The sequence below is a fragment of the Lagenorhynchus albirostris genome, chromosome 5 (genome assembly GCF_949774975.1).
Source record: "Lagenorhynchus albirostris chromosome 5, mLagAlb1.1, whole genome shotgun sequence".
Taxonomy (NCBI): Eukaryota; Metazoa; Chordata; class Mammalia; order Artiodactyla; family Delphinidae; genus Lagenorhynchus; species Lagenorhynchus albirostris.
In genome coordinates, this window is record NC_083099.1 from 74,009,594 (window position 1) to 74,027,246 (window position 17,653).

The 17,653-nt window shown below is 48.3% G+C and overlaps 1 protein-coding gene and 1 pseudogene across 1 annotated transcript; one reads left to right on the plus strand and one right to left on the minus strand.

Moving 5' to 3' along the window:
• Nucleotides 1–4,778: 4,778 nt before the first annotated feature.
• On the minus strand, nt 4,779–5,009 carry LOC132520561 (cyclin-dependent kinases regulatory subunit 2-like; annotated as a pseudogene).
• A 1,518-nt stretch (nt 5,010–6,527) lies between these two features.
• ZDHHC19 (zinc finger DHHC-type palmitoyltransferase 19) lies at nt 6,528–16,626 on the plus strand. The gene is made up of 8 exons (XM_060149295.1): nt 6,528–6,667; nt 7,017–7,138; nt 7,668–7,807; nt 8,635–8,807; nt 9,213–9,318; nt 15,242–15,327; nt 15,672–15,876; nt 16,507–16,626. Exons 1-8 carry the CDS (start codon nt 6,528–6,530, stop codon nt 16,624–16,626), a joined length of 1,092 nt encoding a protein of 363 aa, XP_060005278.1.
• The last annotated feature ends 1,027 nt before the right edge of the window (nt 16,627–17,653 follow it).

The following is a 17,653-nucleotide window of genomic DNA, read 5'->3' on the forward strand; positions in this document are numbered from 1 at the left end:
TAGAAAGACATGGAGGTGTGGAGAGAGGCAGAAGGGACCTGGGTCAGGGGCTGTGTTGAGGCTCAGATGAAGTTTTCGACAGTAAAAAAACGGAAGAGAGAAGAAAAAAGGCCCATGAGAGGGTCAAGAGAATCAGTTCTGGGAAGGTAGAGAAATCCCCCCGCTCTGGGCTGGTAAGTAAATACAATCAGAGGAAGAAGTTACTGATGTGGACCAAGAAGACTCCCTACTCCTGTCCCACAGCACCTCAAAATATCTCCTGAGTTTCAAGAAAAGCCCTCTCCCTCTTTTGCCCTTCTCCTAAAGTACAGTTCTCTGGACAGGACAATGTAGTGATCCAGGAGTCTCAGGGGCCAGTTACCTCCTAAGGTAGAGGTAAGGGCACAACACATAAGACAAGGGCACTAACCTCCGGAGGGTCAGTCGCCTGGGCCCCACCCTAGCAAGGCGCAGGCTGACTCAACTTCCTCAACCATTTCCACAGGAGTGTTCCATCCTCCCTGGGTCATTCATCTCTAGCCCGGTGAGAGGCCTTGAGCTTAACCGCCCAGAGCCCTGAACTTTAGACTTCCCTATAGGAGAACACAGTGTGCTGAGGATGTTCTCTGAAACTTCTTTGGGACAGAAATGGGGGGTCGGGGGTGGTGGAGGCAGGAGAGGAGGTTTGAAGAGCAGGAGGGAGTTGGAAAGGGAAGGCTGCTGGGCTGACACTCATGTTTCCGCAGCCGGGCAGCAGGCGCTGGGAGGCCCAGGGGAGACTGGCTAATCCTCAGGATGGATTATGATGGAAGGAAGAATGGCAGGGGCTTGGTGAGAGGGAGGGCTTTAGTGCTGATGTGGTACTTCTGTCCGAACCAAAGTCCCTATCTTCTATACAGTGGGACCCATGGGTTAGTTAAGGCCGAGCCATCCATAGCTAAGGCGTATCAGGAAGATGAGCTGGACCAGCCAATCAGGTTCTTCTCTTGCTAATTTAGGACTGCTAGCTGTCAAACACTGATTTTTAGAATCAAGAGAAACAAATTCTTTGGACTTCCCTGGTGGTCCAGTGGTTAAGACTCCGTGCTCCCTGTGCAGGGGCCCAGGTTCGAACTAGATCCCGCATGCAGCAACAAAAATCCTGCGTGCTGCAACTAAGACGCGGCATAGCCAAATAAATAAATAAATATTTTAAAAAGTGATAACCTATTAAAGAAAAAGAACGAATTCTTCACTTCATTTTTCTTTTTTTGGGTTTAATTTTCTCCACAAAACCATATGGTAACATGATAAGACATCTATCACTTCAGTTTTGACTTTCTCAGTGTAAGGGTAATTTTTGAAAAAAAAAAAGACCAACCAACCATAAATTTCATCAGTTTTCCCTAGTACTCCTCAATCATTTGATATTTATTTATTATTTTTTTAAATACCGTATTTCTTCTTTTTAAAAAAATTCATTTATTTTCTTTATTTCTTTGGCTGTGTCGGTCTTAGTTGCAGCACACGGGATCTTCGCTGAGGCGTGTGGGCTTCTGTCTTAGTTGTGGTGTGTGGGTTTTCTCTCTCTGGTTGTGGCGTACGGGCTCCAGAGAGCATGGGCTCTGTAGTTTGTGGCACTCGGGCTCTCTCGTTGAAGTGTGCAAGCTCAGTAGTTGTGGCGCGTGGGCTTATTTGCCCTGTGGCATGTGGGATCTTGTGAGTGTGTGTGTGTGTGTAATGTCTTCATATGGCTTGGGTATCATGGTAATATTAACTTCATATAATGAATTAGGAAGTGTTCTTTCTTCTTTCCTCTTCTATGTCTTGGAAGAGTTTGAGAAGGGCTGGTGTTCATTATTCTTTAACGTTTGGTATAATTTACCAGTGAAGCCTTAGGCATTCTTTTTTGAAGAGTCTACCATGTTATCAACCTTATTGATATCCCATTCTTCAATTCTAAGTTGTTTTAGACTAGCCCCTTATTGGTTGATTACTTTTGGGGTCATTTAAATAATATTATCTCTTTAAAAAAAAAACCCAGAATAAATAAACGAACCAAATCAAACCAAAACCAATCAGTTTTGGTTTGGTAACCAAGAGGTTACCAGAGGGTAGGGGGCGGGAGGGAGGATGAAATGCATAAAGGGGATCAACTGCATGTTGATGGATGGAAACTTTTGGTGGTGAACATGCTGTAAGTGTATACAGAATTGGAAATATAATGTCCTACACATGAAAAGTATATAATGCTAAAACCAGTGTTAACTCAATAAAAATACAGTTTTTTAAAATTAAAAAAATTTAAATTGCATTCTAATATAATGCTTATCAACATCATAAGATGCTGCTTCTTTTGCAAGATTTAAAATGTCACTTTGCAATAAGTTGTCATCGTACCTGTACTTGGCATTGTTTTGCATTGCAGTTGAGATGTAAAAGGAAGATGCTAGTATTAAAGGAAAGGTGATATTTGAGTGGGGCCTCATTTCTCATTCATTAGTGAATATTTTTGTGTTCTGATGTTTTTGTTTACTACACAACATCACAAGTTTAGGGATTCAGATGATGACAACTAAGAACGCAAAAAGGCTCCTGAATTCTAAAACTACAAACATTGAAATACAGGGTGCTAAATTCAATAAATCAATGAAAGAAAAAGTCCACAAACTCTAGAGATTAGCACATAGGGTGTTTATTAGGGGATGATTTTGGGACCAACACCTGTGGAAGGCAAGGGAAAGAAAGGAAAGGGAAGGAAGCAGGGCTGAGCAAAGGGAGAAGTCAATCTGTGGTAAGGGCCTAATAAAAGCCTCAGCCAACTGCAAGGTCACATGGGGGCTAGGATGGCCCTTCGGATTTGTCCTGCACTGGGGCAAAGTGTCTGGGCCTTTATAACCTCATGTTGGACCACTCCTTGGATGCAACCTGCCCCTGGAAGGAGGTGGGACCCTGGGTGAGGCAATTTTCTTTAGGGGAGGCAATCCCCAAAGCTGAGGCTGTTTTCTAGCCACTGGGGGGATAAGATCTTCATTCCTGAAGGGGGTTCTGGGAGGCACCTCATAGTGCTACCCGCAGATCTTAGTGCACATGAAGAACTTAGTATCTGTCGTAAGAGGGAAAGGAAAGCTTATTTGATAAATGATGTTGGAACAACTGATTATAAAGACATGGGGAAAATACACGATTAGATAGACCTTTACCTTGTATCTTACCCTTACATTAATTTCAGGTAGGTTAAAGAGTTAAATGAAAAAGAAAACAAGAAATATAGTTAAATATTTATCAGATAGAAGGAGTTAAATATAGTTAAATATTTATCAGATAGAAGGAGGGGAAAGACATAGAAATAAGGTAAGATGATGCTAAGGAAATGATCCATAGATTTGATTATATAAAAACAACAAAAACTTTATACACTAAATATTGCATGCAAAATTAAAAGGCAAACAATAATTGGGAACATATTTGCAATAAACACAACCAAAATTTTTAATATAAGAGAGCTCCTGCAAATCAGAAAGAAAAACTCAACACTCCCATCAAAAGCACAATGAGATACCATTTCATACCCATTAGGATTGATATTGTAAAAAAACAAACAAAAACAAAAACAGAAGAAAACAAAAAGTGTTAGCAAGGATGAGAAGAAATTGGAGCCCTTGTCCATTGTTAGCAGGAATGTAAAATAATGCAGCTGCTATGGAAAATACTATGGCAATTCCTCAAAAAGCTAAACATAGAATTACCATATGACCCCAAAGATTGAAAGCAGGAACCTGAATAAACATTTGTGCACACATGTTCATAGCAACATTATTCACAATGGCCAAAAGGTGGAAACAGCCTAAACGTCCATCAACGTTTAGGATGAATGAATAAACAAAATGTGCCATATACATACAATTAAATATTGTTCAGTCTTAAAAAGCCAGGAAATTCTGATACATGCTACAACATACCAACTTCCAAGACTGCTGAAGCTCAAGGATGAACCTTGAGGACATTATGCTAAGTGGAATAAGGCAGATACAAAAGGACAGATGTATGATTCCACTTTTGTGAGGTGCCTAGAATAGTCAAATTCATAGAGATAGGAAGTAAAACAGTGGTTACCAGGAACTGGGGAGAGAGGGAATGAGGAGTTACTGTTTAATGGTACAGAGCTTCCACTTGGGATGATGAAAAAGTTCTGGAATGGATAGTAGTGATGGTTTATACATAACATAAGTTTTATGTTATGTATATTTACCACAATAAGAAAAAGAGTTCAGGCAATTCACAAAACTACAATAAAATGACCTATAGATATATAAAAATATTTAATTTCATAAGTAATTTAAGGAGATATAAATTAAAAGATCAAGTTATCATTTGTCATCTATAAAATTGGAGAAATTATTTTACATTAATACCTAATTATAGTGTTAGTATTATGATATGGGTATGGTCATAATAGTATAAACGTGCACAAACTCTCTAGAAAGCATTTGTAAATAATGTAAAATATGTTTTATTTTAAATTTTCTTAAAATGTGACATACAAACTTTATTTAACAAAAGTAACAGGTAAAGTCAAACAGGCATTTATATTAAGAGAAAAACTGGCTAGAAGAAATTTTATCTTAACCACCTTATAGTTAACCTACCTGCAGTTGCATTTAACTGAGCTCTGTTGCTGTGAAGAATAGAGCTCATGCAGAGACATGGATGAACGATCTGTACATTTGTACATTTTCCAAGTATTCACTGAATACTACCTTATATACACATATACATTAAATTTGAAAAAGATTTAATTGATGATCCCCAGATATACTTCATTTTTGTTGACCTTTTGGAAGAGGTCATATGAAGCGAAGAAAGTGTGCTTCTGGCTCATGAATCGTGTAATGAACCCAGCCTAGACTCCCAAGTCTCCTCCACTCCTCTTCAGACATCAGATGGGTTTAGGGTACATGTTTGGAAAGTTCTCTGGGTAACATGACACGCCAGCACTTGTGGTGCTCATCGAAGTACTTGTCCGAGTAGCAGATCTGCTCATGGGCCATCCTGCAGGCGGGCACTGGGCAGCACAAGACTGGAATGACAGGACGCGAAGAGTGGACGCAGGCGAGAGACACGTCCAAGTCAGGTAAGGCAACGACTCGACTCTGAAATATGTTTTCAATATTCGTATTCATTGGCCCTAAATCCAACTGTTAGGAATCTATTGTAGGGAAACAGTTGGAGATGCAGGCATGTGGATAATGGCAGAAGGCACCACTGGAACAAAAAGAATACAATGAAGTGAGGGAACAAGTTCTGTGAATATATGTGGCAGAGAATTCCAGGGAAAGAGAAGAGCAAGTGTGAAGAACCCAGGACTGGACTATACCACGTGTGTTTGAGGAACAGCATGGAGGCCAGTGTGCCTGGCAAGTGTGGAGTGACTATGAGGCTGAGTGTTGGGAAATGAGGTCAGAAAGTTAGTGGGGCCAGATCAGGGAGGGCCTTGAAGGCCATGGTAAGGACTTTGAACTTTACTCTGAGTGGGCAGGGAAGCAGTTGGAAGGTTCTAATCGGAGGCCATGATCTAAGTTTTAAAAGGACAGTTGCTGCATCTCAGTGGACTCCTCAGTTGGTTGGTGGTAGCAGATCTGAGGCTAATTGGTGGCACCCAAGTCACAGGCCTGTGTGTTAGCTGCAAGAGAAGCTTCGAATGCAAGTATCTGGCATTTTCAGGTTCAGTTGGGATGGAGAAGTCTTTGCCCTTCATCAAGACTTATAGTTCAGGGATCCTCCAAACACAGAGGGGTTCAGATGCTCAGTGACTAAAATAAATGACAAATATCAGTTGTATGTAACAGAAAACCCAGTTATTTTCTCACATAATAAACAGCTCAGAGGGAGGCGGTTCAAGGCTGGGGCAGTGACTCAGTGTCATTATTGTCATTCTGTTCGTGTCCCATGTTGACTTATTGCCTAATGGGTCGAGGTGGACCAAGCCCAGCACGTCCAGGTTCAAAACAGGAAGAAAGGGGCAAAGCTGCACCAACTGTGTCTTTTCCCCCTTTTATCAGGAAAGCAAAAGCCTTTCTAGAAACGCTCAGACATCCACTTATGTCTCATTGACCAGAATTGTGTTGTGAAGCCAAACCTGGAAACAAGGAGAGTTAGCTGCCTCCTCCCCCAAAGTGCAATTTTGTAACAACAACAAGGTAAAAATGGAGATAGAACAATGAACACCGTTTGCTTTGATTAGCACTGAGCCTGAAACGGTGAGTAGTATCACCCAGCTTCTCCCCACGTGTTGCTCTAATCTCATGTAGTCTCGAACCTCGCAGAGGCAGGACCTCTCTGTCCCCAGCACAAGTAGGGGTATGGTTTGCTGTTGGAAGTGACGGTCACAGATGGCAGACAGGGCTGCTGAAGGGCCCCTAGCCCCCACTCTCCTCAGCCTCTGTGATGTCACACTGCGACTTCTTTCCCTCCACCCTGGGCTGTGGCTTCTGAGGCTGCTGTGGCCATGGGGCCCCTGGAGCCAGCAGTGGGGAGGGAGCCTGGGGGCCCTAGTCTCCCCTGGGGCCATGGGAGGTCCAGCCATGCCGCTCTTGAAGGAGCCCCATAGCCCGCCTCAGGCCCCACCGCCCTGGATCCTCCCGAGCCTATTTGCCGCCTTCAACGTGGTGCTGCTGGTCGTTTTCAGTGGCCTCTTCTTCGCATTCCCGTAAGTCTCCCACACAAGCTGACAGGTTTCTTACAGAGCAACAGAAAGGAAAACACATAACAATAGTATGGAGGCAGGGAGAGTATAGAAGAGGGGTCAGGGAAAGGAAGAGGTTCTAGGCAGAGGGAACTGAACGTGCGAAGGCACAGAGGTACAGAGTGCTTGGTGCACCTGGGAGCTGCGGGTGGCTGGTAATACTCGATGACCTTTGGTGGAGTTTCTATGGATCTGTCACTAGCCTGGATATTTAGACCAGGATTTATGGTCTGGGGGTCCTGACCCGGTGGACTGGGTCCTGGGGGAGCTTCAGGCCACCCCAGATCAGGGCTGACTCCTGCTCTGGTCTCAGTTGCAGGTGGCTGGCCCAGAACGGGGAATGGGCCTTTCCCATGGTCACAGGCCTCCTCTTTATCCTCACCTTCTTCAGTCTCGTTTCACTCAACTTCTCAGACCCTGGCATCTTGCATCAAGGTGAGACATTGGCCCCCTGGGAGAAGGAGGCAGCACCCGAAGGGCTCCTGTCTGCTGGGATGACTCCTAAAGTGCTCCTTCCATCTCCCCGCCTGGGGCCTCAGGACCCCTTCACCCCATGTCCTCGTGTGCTCAAGCCACAGAGGTGTGGAAAAACAGAACTTTGGAGGTTTTCCAGTAGCCTTGGAGGGGAGGGCTAGGGTAGGCTGGGTAGAGAAGCCAGCTCTTCACAACCACTCAGTTTTCTCTTCCTCCTTCCTACCACACAGATTCCTTAAAGCATCGCTCACAGTGGCAAAGGCCTGAGTTCTCAAAGAACTCCTCGGGCTGGAAACCCACCTTCCCTTTGACTGCCAGCCTCTCTAAGCTTGGCCAGCTTGCTCAGTGGGGACTAAGGAGTCCCCTGCCCACCTGGTCCCCACCCTTCTTGGAGCCCAGTGATGCTGTGGGGCTGCGTGCCCACACCCTTCTGCTGCAGCAGACTGACGGAAGGGCCTCTTGCTGCTGCTCAATCCCTTTCCCATGCCAGGCTCCAATGAACAGGGCCCCACGATGGTGCATGTGGTATGGGTGAACCACAGGGCCTTCCGCCTGCAGTGGTGCCCTAAGTGCTGCTTCCACCGTCCGCCCCGGACCTACCACTGCCCCTGGTGCAACATCTGTGTGGAGGTAAGTGCCTCTCACCTGCCCACCTACCCTCCCAGCACCTGCCGGGGACCAGGAGGCCCACTCACACGGGGGCCTGTGGTCAGTGTGAAACTACTTCCAGGACTGCTAAAGACCAAGGGTGGCAGTAATTCCCAGTCACTCTTGGTCACTCATACAAGTCACTGCCACTGTGCCTGCACCTTTCCTCGGAGGCTGGCCCTTTCTTGCACTGGTGCTGACATGCAGAGGGGCATCCACATCTATGCTGGACCTGGTCAGGCCAGGGGAAGGAAAGATACCCCTGACTTATCGAGGGCTCACTGACACTAGATGCCCGAGGCCCTCAGGCAGGTTGCAGGCCTGGCCAGGGAACTTTGCCTGTCCTCTTCTGGCTGTCCAGGCCAGAGGGTCTCCTGGTCTCCTGGGCTCTAAGTGCACAGCCTGCAACAGTTTACCAATGTGCTGTCTTAACTGGTCCTTACAACCCTGGGAGACTGGCTGGGCAAGGATGTTATTATTAGGCTCATCCGGTGGATAAGAAAACAGAGGCCCAGAGATATTCTATGTCCTGCCTGAAGTTACACCAGGATGTGTCCCAGAGAAGACTAGCAGGCCCCGGCTCTAAAGGCCTCTTGACATGAAACTATGTGAGCCACAGAGCCGTATGGTGCTCTAACCACAGAAATGCCAGCAGTGTTAGGGACTTTGTGGCTCAGTGTCTCCCTAGGAATGGGAGCCAGTGCATGAGGCCAAGGGCTTAGAGGGTGGGGGTAAGGCCTCAGATTTGGGGGCAATGGAGCCTGAGTCAGAGGTTGGGTCCTCGAGGTCCCCCTCTCCCTCTCACCTAGGACTTTGATCACCACTGCAAGTGGGTCAATAACTGCATTGGTCACCGCAACTTTCGCTTCTTTATGCTGCTCGTCCTGTCACTATGCCTCTACTCAGGTGCCATGCTGGTCACCTGTCTGATCTTCCTGGTGCGCACGACCCACCTGCCCTTCTCCATGGACAAGGCTATTGCGTATCTGAGGGGCTGCGGGACCCACGAGGGGAGCTGTGGGGAGGGCGGAGACGGTGGAGGAGGGGGGTCACGGGGAGGGGGCGGTGCAGAGGTAGTGGTGGGCGGGGTTTTCCGCGAAGCCGCTCGGGAGGACCAGTGTGGGACTAGGTGACGGTGGGTAGAGTCGGGCAGGTGGGTGGGGATAGGAGGAACTGCGAAGGGGTGAGCATCTAGCAGGGTCAAGGAGGGGAAGTGCTAGAGGTGGCACAGGGGCCTGGACAGCAGGGTGAGGTGAGGTTTACACTGGGATAGAGCGCAGAGAGAGGGTGGGCGGGGCTCGTGGGCGGGGCAGTTTGGGGTCGGGGTGGGTGAAGGGCGGGGCCGAGGAGGACTGGCCGGAGGCGCTGTTCCTTAGCCGGTGCGCAGCATCGTGGTGGCTGTACCCGCCGCCGGCTTCCTGGTGCCACTCTTCCTGCTGCTGCTGATCCAGGCCATGTCGGTGAGCGCGGCCGAGCGCTCCTACGAGGGCAAGGTACGTGGGGCCGAGCGGGGCGCCACTATATCGGGCTGTGGGTGGTCACCTTGCCCCTTCCGGACTTCCGCACTTTCCGCTTTCTGCAACGCCCTGGTCCTTGATGGCCTGACTTCTCTCGAAGGTGCCTCATTAGTCCTTCCAGACCCAAATTCAGCTCAGATCTCACGTCCTCCTGGAGGTCGGTGGTCACTCTCCTTCCTGGGTGCGCTGCGTCGAAGGTGCGCTACTGTGTGCTAGGCGCGTGCGCATTATTTTGAGCTATGGGCGGGAAGGTGAGTAAGGCTGCCTCCTGCACTTGCGTTGACAAGGAACCGGAAATCAGAGTAACCCTCGCCAGACACCCGCGAACACTCTGGGAGAGGGGCCTGCCTACGTTGTGTAGCACAGACTCAGAGAGAGCACTGAGAGTTCAGTGAGGACTTCAGTGTAGGGTAGGACGTGCCACTTAGTGGTTTCGGACGGGCATAAATCGAGGGAAGGGCATTGCAGTGATGGGCAAAGCTTTTAGAAAAGCTGGGAAGCCTGAAAGCCTGTGGAATGTTGATAGGATGATGAGGAAACAGTTCTATTTGGAGCAGCTGTGGCATGGGCAAGTGGTCTGCCTGGGATTGGCCAGATTTAAAAGGCAAAGAAGTCAGGTGGATAATTTAATCTTGGTGCAGTGGAAACCCGGGAGCCTTGAAAGGGTTTTTTCTTTACATACAGTAAAACTTACCTTTTACGTGCACAGTTGTGTGAATTTTGACCAACTCATAAGTCCTGTAACCACCGCCATAACCAAGATTTAGAACAGTTCCATCAACCCCAACCCCTCCCACCCCCAAATTCCCTCATGGCCTTTTGAGTCAGTTTCTTTCCCTATCTGCAGCCCCTGGTAACCACTGATTTGTTTTCTTTTCTTTTTTTTTAAATTTATTTATTTTTGGCTGCGTTGGGTCTTTGTTGCTGCACCGCGGACTTTCTCTAGTTGCGGGGAGCGGGGGCTACTCTTCGGTGCGGTGCGCAGGCTTTTCATTGCGGTGGCTTCTCTTGTGGAGAATGGGCTCTAGGGCGCGCAGGCTTCAGTAGTTGTGGCACACGGGCTCAGTAGTTGTGGCTCGCGGGCTCTAGAGCGCAAGCTCAGTAGTTGTGGCGCACGGGCTTAGTTGCTCCGCGGCATGTGGGATCCTCCCGGACCAGGGCTCGAACCTGTGTCCTCCGCATTGGCAGGCGGATTCTTAACCACTGTGCCACCAGGGAAGTCCCCACTGATTTGTTTTCTATCCCAATAGTTTTTCCTTTTTCAGAATCTCACATAAATGTAATCATAGCTTTTTGAGTCTGGTTTCTTTCACTTAGCATAATGCATTTGCGATTCATCCATGTTGTTGCCCACATCAGGAGCTTCCTCCTTTTTATTGCTGTGTGGTATTCCATCATATAGCTGTGCCACAGCTTGTTTACCCATTCACCAATTGAAGGATATTTGGGTTGTTTCCAATTTGGGGTGATTATAAATGAAGCCACTATAAACATTGGTGTACAGGCATGTGAACACAAGTTTTCATTTTGGGGGGGTATAGACTTAAGGCTGGCATTGCTGGGTCATATGGTAACTGTATGTTTAACTTTATAAGAAACTGCCAAATTGTCTTCCAAAATGGCTGCACCATTTTGCATTCCCGTAAGGAATATATGAGAATTCCAGTTGCTCTGCATCATTAACATTTGGCTTTGTCAGTTTTTTAAAAAATTTAGACAGTCTAATAAATGTGTAGTGACATTTCATTGTGGTTTTAATTTGCATTTTCCTAATGACTAATGATTTTGAACATCTTTTCATGTTCTTATTTACCATCAGTATGTCTTAGATTAAATATCTGTTCCAGTCTTTTGCCCATTAGAAAAATTGGGTAGTTTTCTTAATATTGAGTTTTAAGAAATCTTTATTTATTCAGGATTCAGACATGTGGTTTGCAAATATTTTCTCCGTGTCTGTGGTTTGTCATCTCATTTTTCTCAACAGTGTCTTCCAAAGATCAGAAGTTTTAAATTTTGAAGTATGTTATCAGTTTTTTCTTTTCTTTTTTAAATACGTTTTCCTTTTATTATTATTTTTATTTATTCATTTATTTGGCTTTGCCAGATCTTAGTTGCAGCACATGGGATCTTTTAGTTGTGGCACATGGGATCTTTAGTTGCACCATGCGAACTCTTAGTTGCGGCATGTGTGATCTAGTTCCCTGACCAGGTATTGAACCTGGGCCCCCTGCATTGGGAGCACAGAGTCTTAGCCACTGGACCACCAGGGAAGTCCCTCTATCAGTTTTTTCTTTTATGGATTGTGCTTTTGGTGTGTAATTAAGAAATCTTTCCTTAACCCAAGGTCACAAAGATTTTTCTCATACGTTTTCTTTTAGAAGTTTTATAGTTTTAGGTTTTATATTTAGGACTGTGATTCATTTGGGGTTAAATTTTGTATATGATGCAAGGTATGGGTCAAGATTTTTTTTTTTGCTTATGGGTTTTTTTTTTTTTTTTTTTTTTTTGCTTATGGGTTGTTCACCATTTTTTGAAAAGACTATCCTTCCATTGAGTTGCCTCTGAACATTTGTCAAAAATCAATTGAATATAGAGGTGTAGGTGTATTTCTGGACTCTCTGTCCTTTTACCAGTATCATACTGCCTCGCTTAGTAGCTTTATATTGTCTTGAAATCATACAATGTGAGTTCTTCAACTTTGTTCTTTTTCAAAGTTCTGTCGGCTATTCTAGTTACCTTGATTTTCCATATAAATTTTAGAAGTGGCTTGTCAATTTCTGCAAAAAATGTTTGCTGAGATTTTCATTTGGATTGTGTTGAACCTAGAGATCAATTTTGAAAATGGACATTTTAACAATATTGAGTTTTTGAACCCATGAAAGTAGTATAACTCTCCATTTATTTAGGGCTTCTTTGATTTCTTTCATTAATGTCTTACAGTTTTCATCGTGTAGATCTTGACTACATTGTGTTAGATTTTTTCTAAGTATTTCATTTTTGTGTGCTATTATAATTTTTAAAATTTTCATTTCCATTTGTTTATTATAAGAAAATACAATGGATTTTTGTTTATTAGTCTTGAATCTTGCAATTTTTCTAGGCTCACTCATTAGTTCTAATAGTTTTTTTGTTGATTCTACATAGAAAATCATGTCATCTGTGAAAAGGACAGTTTCATTTCTTCCTTTCCAACGTGTATGGCTTTATTTCCTTTTCTTTTCTTACTGCACTGTCTTGGACTTTCAGTACTGTGTTGATTAGGAGTGGTAAAAGTGAACACCCTTGCCATGGGATTCCTTCCACATGGCAATGACTTGACTAAAGGCTGTTTTAGGAAGACTGTCGTAGGTCACATCAATGAGGGAGGGGCCTGAGACCTTGAGACAGCTGAAAGGACAGAGGAACCCTCTTTGCCCACCATTTCCCATCCTTCCAGTCACCACTTAATCACTCCACCCCACCCATATTTGGTTCCCAGCCCACCTGTGACTCCTCTGTGCAGCCCTGACTCATCAGCTCCCTGTGGTCTGCATGTCTTCTCTCTCCAGCCTCAGTCCCTCATTTCAGCCTCTCCTGGGCAGCATTCTCCCTTCCCACGTCCTGTGGTTCTTCTAGCCCAGGTCAGGCCATAGGCCTGCCCTCCCTCCCCTGCTCAGATGGGGCTGTCCTAATCCAGGATCTCCAGCCTTAAGAAACCTAAATGTGATCTGCACTCTGTGATTCACCAGGCAGGGCTCTTTCCCATTACCAGAACCCATTTCAGGCATTCTTCACACACCTCAACTTTATTGCCTTCTTACCTCCATCCCTTGACCACAACTTCTGCTGGGCCACTTGCTTAGATCACGAGGGCTCTGGAGCCAGACCACATAAATTCAAATCACAGCTTCACAACACACCAGCAGGGAGATCTTGGCTGTGTTACTTAGCCATCTGGTACCTCAGTTTCCCCATCCGTAAAAGGGGACAGCATGGGTTAATGTGTGTGAGATACATAGAACAGTGGCTGGTGTGAGTAAGTGCCCCATAGGTCATCATTATTGCCATTCCTTCCCATCATCAGTACACATGTTCTTGTCTCTCACATCTTAAAAACAAAGCAAACATCCCTTAACATCGCAGACCTCCCCTGTTGTACTCTCCCCTCCAGCGCAACCAGATTTCCTGAAAGCATTGGCTGTGCTCACTAGCGTCGTTCTTCACCTTCCTCAGCCCACTTCAGCCCAGCCTCTGTCCTTACTGTCATACTGATGCTGCACTCTCCAAGTGGCCAAAGCCAGCGGGCAATCCTCAGACTAATCTTTCCAGGCTGCACAGAGCAGCATCTGAAACAGAACGTACCTGCTGTGGCCCTTCCCCAGCCTCTCAGGGTCCAGCTCTCTCTGCTGCCCTGGGCTGCTGCTTCCCTGCCTGCACCTTGGAGTGTTGGCCGGGCGGCCTGCTCTTCTCACCAATCCCCTCTCTGTGCTGCCCTGACCACTCCCCAACTGCCCTCAGCACCCTGAAAGTTAAGGCTGGCCTTGTTGTCTGTGGTGTGTCCTCAGCAATGCCTGGAACAGTGTTGAGGTCCCCAAATATTTATGAACAAATGAGTGAACCTACAAACAAAGGAATCCATAATGCTTTGGGAGAGAAGGAAAGAGAGAAAGAGAGAGAAGTCTGACTCCCCGATCCCTGGGGAAGAAGGGGAGAGAGAGCAGAGGCAGCAGGGAATTGGGCAGGAGATGGGGCGAGTAGATGCCCACTTTGGTTTTGGTCTGTGGAGCATGAGGGCGTTTGAGATACAGAACTGGAGCAGGAGACCAGGCCTGAAGCCGGTGAGAGAGGACGGTCTGGGAACTTCCGAGCTGTTGGATTCCCTTCATGGATGAGGGTCCCATATGGGGAGAGGAAGGGCTCTACTTTATTAGTCAGTTCTTATGAATTCATTAAACAATTCCCATCCCTTTAAGCACTGAGCAATCAACATTTTTCTATTCTTCGTGTACATCTAATAAATCAAAATTTATTTCTCTAGATTTAAAATTCTGATTGTAAGTTTAATCAAACTCTTCTAACCATTTAATTAAAATTGAGAGTAGAATGCCAGTTTCCCTTAAGTTCTTGAAACACCTTAAAGTAGGGAGAACTCAAAAAATCACAATGGTTAAGGGCATGGGACACAGGCGAGCTGGTGGTGGGCAGAGGTGCTCTTGGGCCACTTTAGGACGTGACAAACACTTTGTAGCTAAGGCTCTTGAGGTCCCCATGAGACTCAGCCTGTGCTGGGAAGGAGGAGGGGGCGAGGCTGATGGGCAGAAGGAGGGGAGGAGGAGAAAACCTGGTCAAGAGTTTCCAGGGGAGGACTTGACCTTTGGGCTTGACATTGGTCAAGCATTGGGTGCTCAGGAGCTTCAGCCCAGATTTCCAAGGCCATGTGATTTTGCTTAGGGAAATAGGATTAGGCACCACAAACTGTCCTTCCAGATAGTGAAATTCAGTGAAGGCACAATTTGAGGAAGAATGAGATGTGGGAAAGTAGAAGAGTTGAGGGAACATGGGTGGAGAACTGTCTTTGGAGTAGTTTATCAGCAAAAGGAAGATCCAAAAGGATCTGGAAGGAGGTAGCAGGAGGATGTGTGTGGCCAAATGAGACAGTGGGGGAGGACAGTGCGAAAGGGGATACAAGGTGATGGGGAGGGATCCCTGAGCAGGCAGGAGAGGTGGGTGCAGTGCCAGAGCTGCTCAGAAGTGGGTTGGGGACGCCGCGCCTGACTCTCCTGGCTCCTCTGTCCTTGGAGTCTTGCTGCAGCCCTGGGCTGAGCTGACCGGTGCAGGGAGGGCCGGTGGGGGTGGCCTGCCCAGTCCTGCTGGATCTGAGCTCTTCTTCCTGTCCTCGACCCCCCACACCCCCGCCCAGTGCCGATACCTGGAAGGACACAACCCCTTCGACCACGGCTGTGCCAGCAACTGGTATTTAACAATTTGTGCACCGCTGGGACCCAAGTGAGTTGGCAAAGCAGAGGCCTGAGCGGTGGCCCCTGGCGCGGGTGGGGCGGGGTGAAGCTGGGGCGTCTCCGCTGGCCCCTTAGCATAGCTCCCAGCACCTTACGCTCACTATTCTCCTTCTTTTGGAGTTTTCTCCAGGGCATTGTGGGAGTCTCTGGAGCTTCCCCTTCCTTGCCTCTGTGGGTTCTTGCTCCAAGAAATGGGGTTAGAGGGGCATGGCAGCCTGGATGAGATTGGTGACAGCTCCCTGCAGGGCCATGCCCAGGCTGTGTGCTCCCCAGGCTGAGGGGGACCAGGCCAGGAGGGCCACAACCACTCGCATCTGGCTTGTTGCTCCCCAGGTACATGGCCGAAGCTGTCTGGCTGCAGAGAGTGGTGGGGCCTGATTGGGTGCCCAGGCAGAACCCTCACTTCCCGATGTGCCCCTCCGCGCACAGTCCCCCAGACCTCCCTGGGCCTGGGTCTGGCCCCCAGTCCCAACCTCTGGGTCTCGACCAACCAGGCAAGGGGCCCCCAGGGAGTGGTGAGGCTGCAGCCCTCCAGGAGGTGAGGAGTGTGTGCGTGTGCGTGTGCGTGTGTGTGTGTGCAGCATGCATGTGTGCCTGTGTGTGTTGGGAGGGGGCGTCTGCAGATTGTACAGGTGTTGGGAGAAGCCCCCCAGTGTTGGGCTGGCCCTGAAGCTGGAGCACTTAGAGCTCGAGAGAGGGGCATTATAGGCCTGAAGAGTGTTGACAGTAGAGTCACAGGCCTCCAGAATACACCAGGGGTCCCTGGAGACACAAAGGGAAAAGGCCGCACCACTCACTTGCTGGGTGGCCTTGGACCAGTCACTTACCCTTTCTGGGCCTCAGTTTCCTCAGATATTTATGAGGATTGAGACTAGTCCAGTGGTTTATAATTGGCGGGGGTGGGAGAGGGGGAATTCCTTTACTTAAAGGCACCTTCTACTCTGAAGCCCAGTCTATGAACCACGTGGAAGTGAAGCGTTAAGAGTGATGTAGGGGTGGGTAACCCACAGCCCCTCCAGAGCCCCTGCAGTGACATTCTGGGGTGCCATCCCACTCCCTTTGCTCTGCCTGTTGGTGGGTGACAGTCTGGGCAGTTTCTTGCTCCCCAATGGGTGGCCTGCGGGGCGGGGCTTAGGGAGAGCCCCCATCCCCCCCACTGTGTGTTTAGCTCCACGCCAGCCCGGTGCTGCCCCTGCTGCGAGAGGCCCCCAGACGAGGCTCCGCCTACCTCTTGACCTTTCGCACTGGGAGATGCCAGGAGCCCCCGCAGCCGAACCTCATCTCCTGAGCCCCTTGTGGAGACCTCTGTGCCCTGCCCTTGCCCACTCGCCTGGCGGGAGTGCTGAGACCACCACCCCCCCGCCCAAAGCCCATTAAATACCCTTTGCCAACCTCCTACAACTGCCCTGATGCACTGTCTGTCCTCGATGCGAGGGAGTGTGGATGAGGCGGGCTCTGAAGGGCTGGGACGAAGCCCCTGGGAGGGAAGAGCCAGGGCCTTCTGCGACCTCGGGCAAGACACTCAACCTTGCTCTTATCCTTAAAATGGGGCAACCGTAACAGCCACAGCGACGGCTGGAGACTATGGAAGAGAAAACCCAGCAATGCCGGGGTGTGAGCCCGAAGTCCCGCCTCTGCCCTGCACCACCCCTGTCTGGCTGCAGGGGGCGCCCGCCACCTGGGAATTCGCCAAGACTGGCCCGGTCCAGCCGTGCCCCCTGGAGCCTCGCGGGTGGGCTGGTCCCCCTGTCTCATCCCAGGTGGGGTGGGTGGGTGGGAGTATTCTCCGTCACAGACCAACCCTGCAACTTTCCTGCAGGTGGGTCTCACCCAACCATTTCCTCCTGCTGTGGGGAGTCAGATGCTGGTTCTGGTCCTGTCCCTGGCGTGGGTCCCAGGCTCTGTGAGTCTGTGTGTGTGGGTAGGTTGGGTGAATGGAGGGAACTAAGTCAAACTGTGGCTCCTCTAGTGGCCAGAGTGTGACTTTGGGAATGGAAATAATGGCACCTTCCAGGAAGGCTGTCAGGAGGAAACGAGGTGGTTCGTGAGAAACACCAGGTACACAGTAGGCACACAATGAATGCAGCCAGTAGGATTATGATTATTTTCTCCACCACACAGCTAGCAGGCCACTCAGCATCCCTCCAAGGACCACCTTCTCAGAATTACCTGGGCCCCAGACCACGGGCTCAGAATCTCAGGGTGGGGGGAGGACAGGAATCTGAACCTGAATTACCGTCAAGTGCTCCATGGGATCCTACCACCCTGAAGTTACCGAATTCCTGCCTTAGGAGGTGAAGATGGACACTGACCAC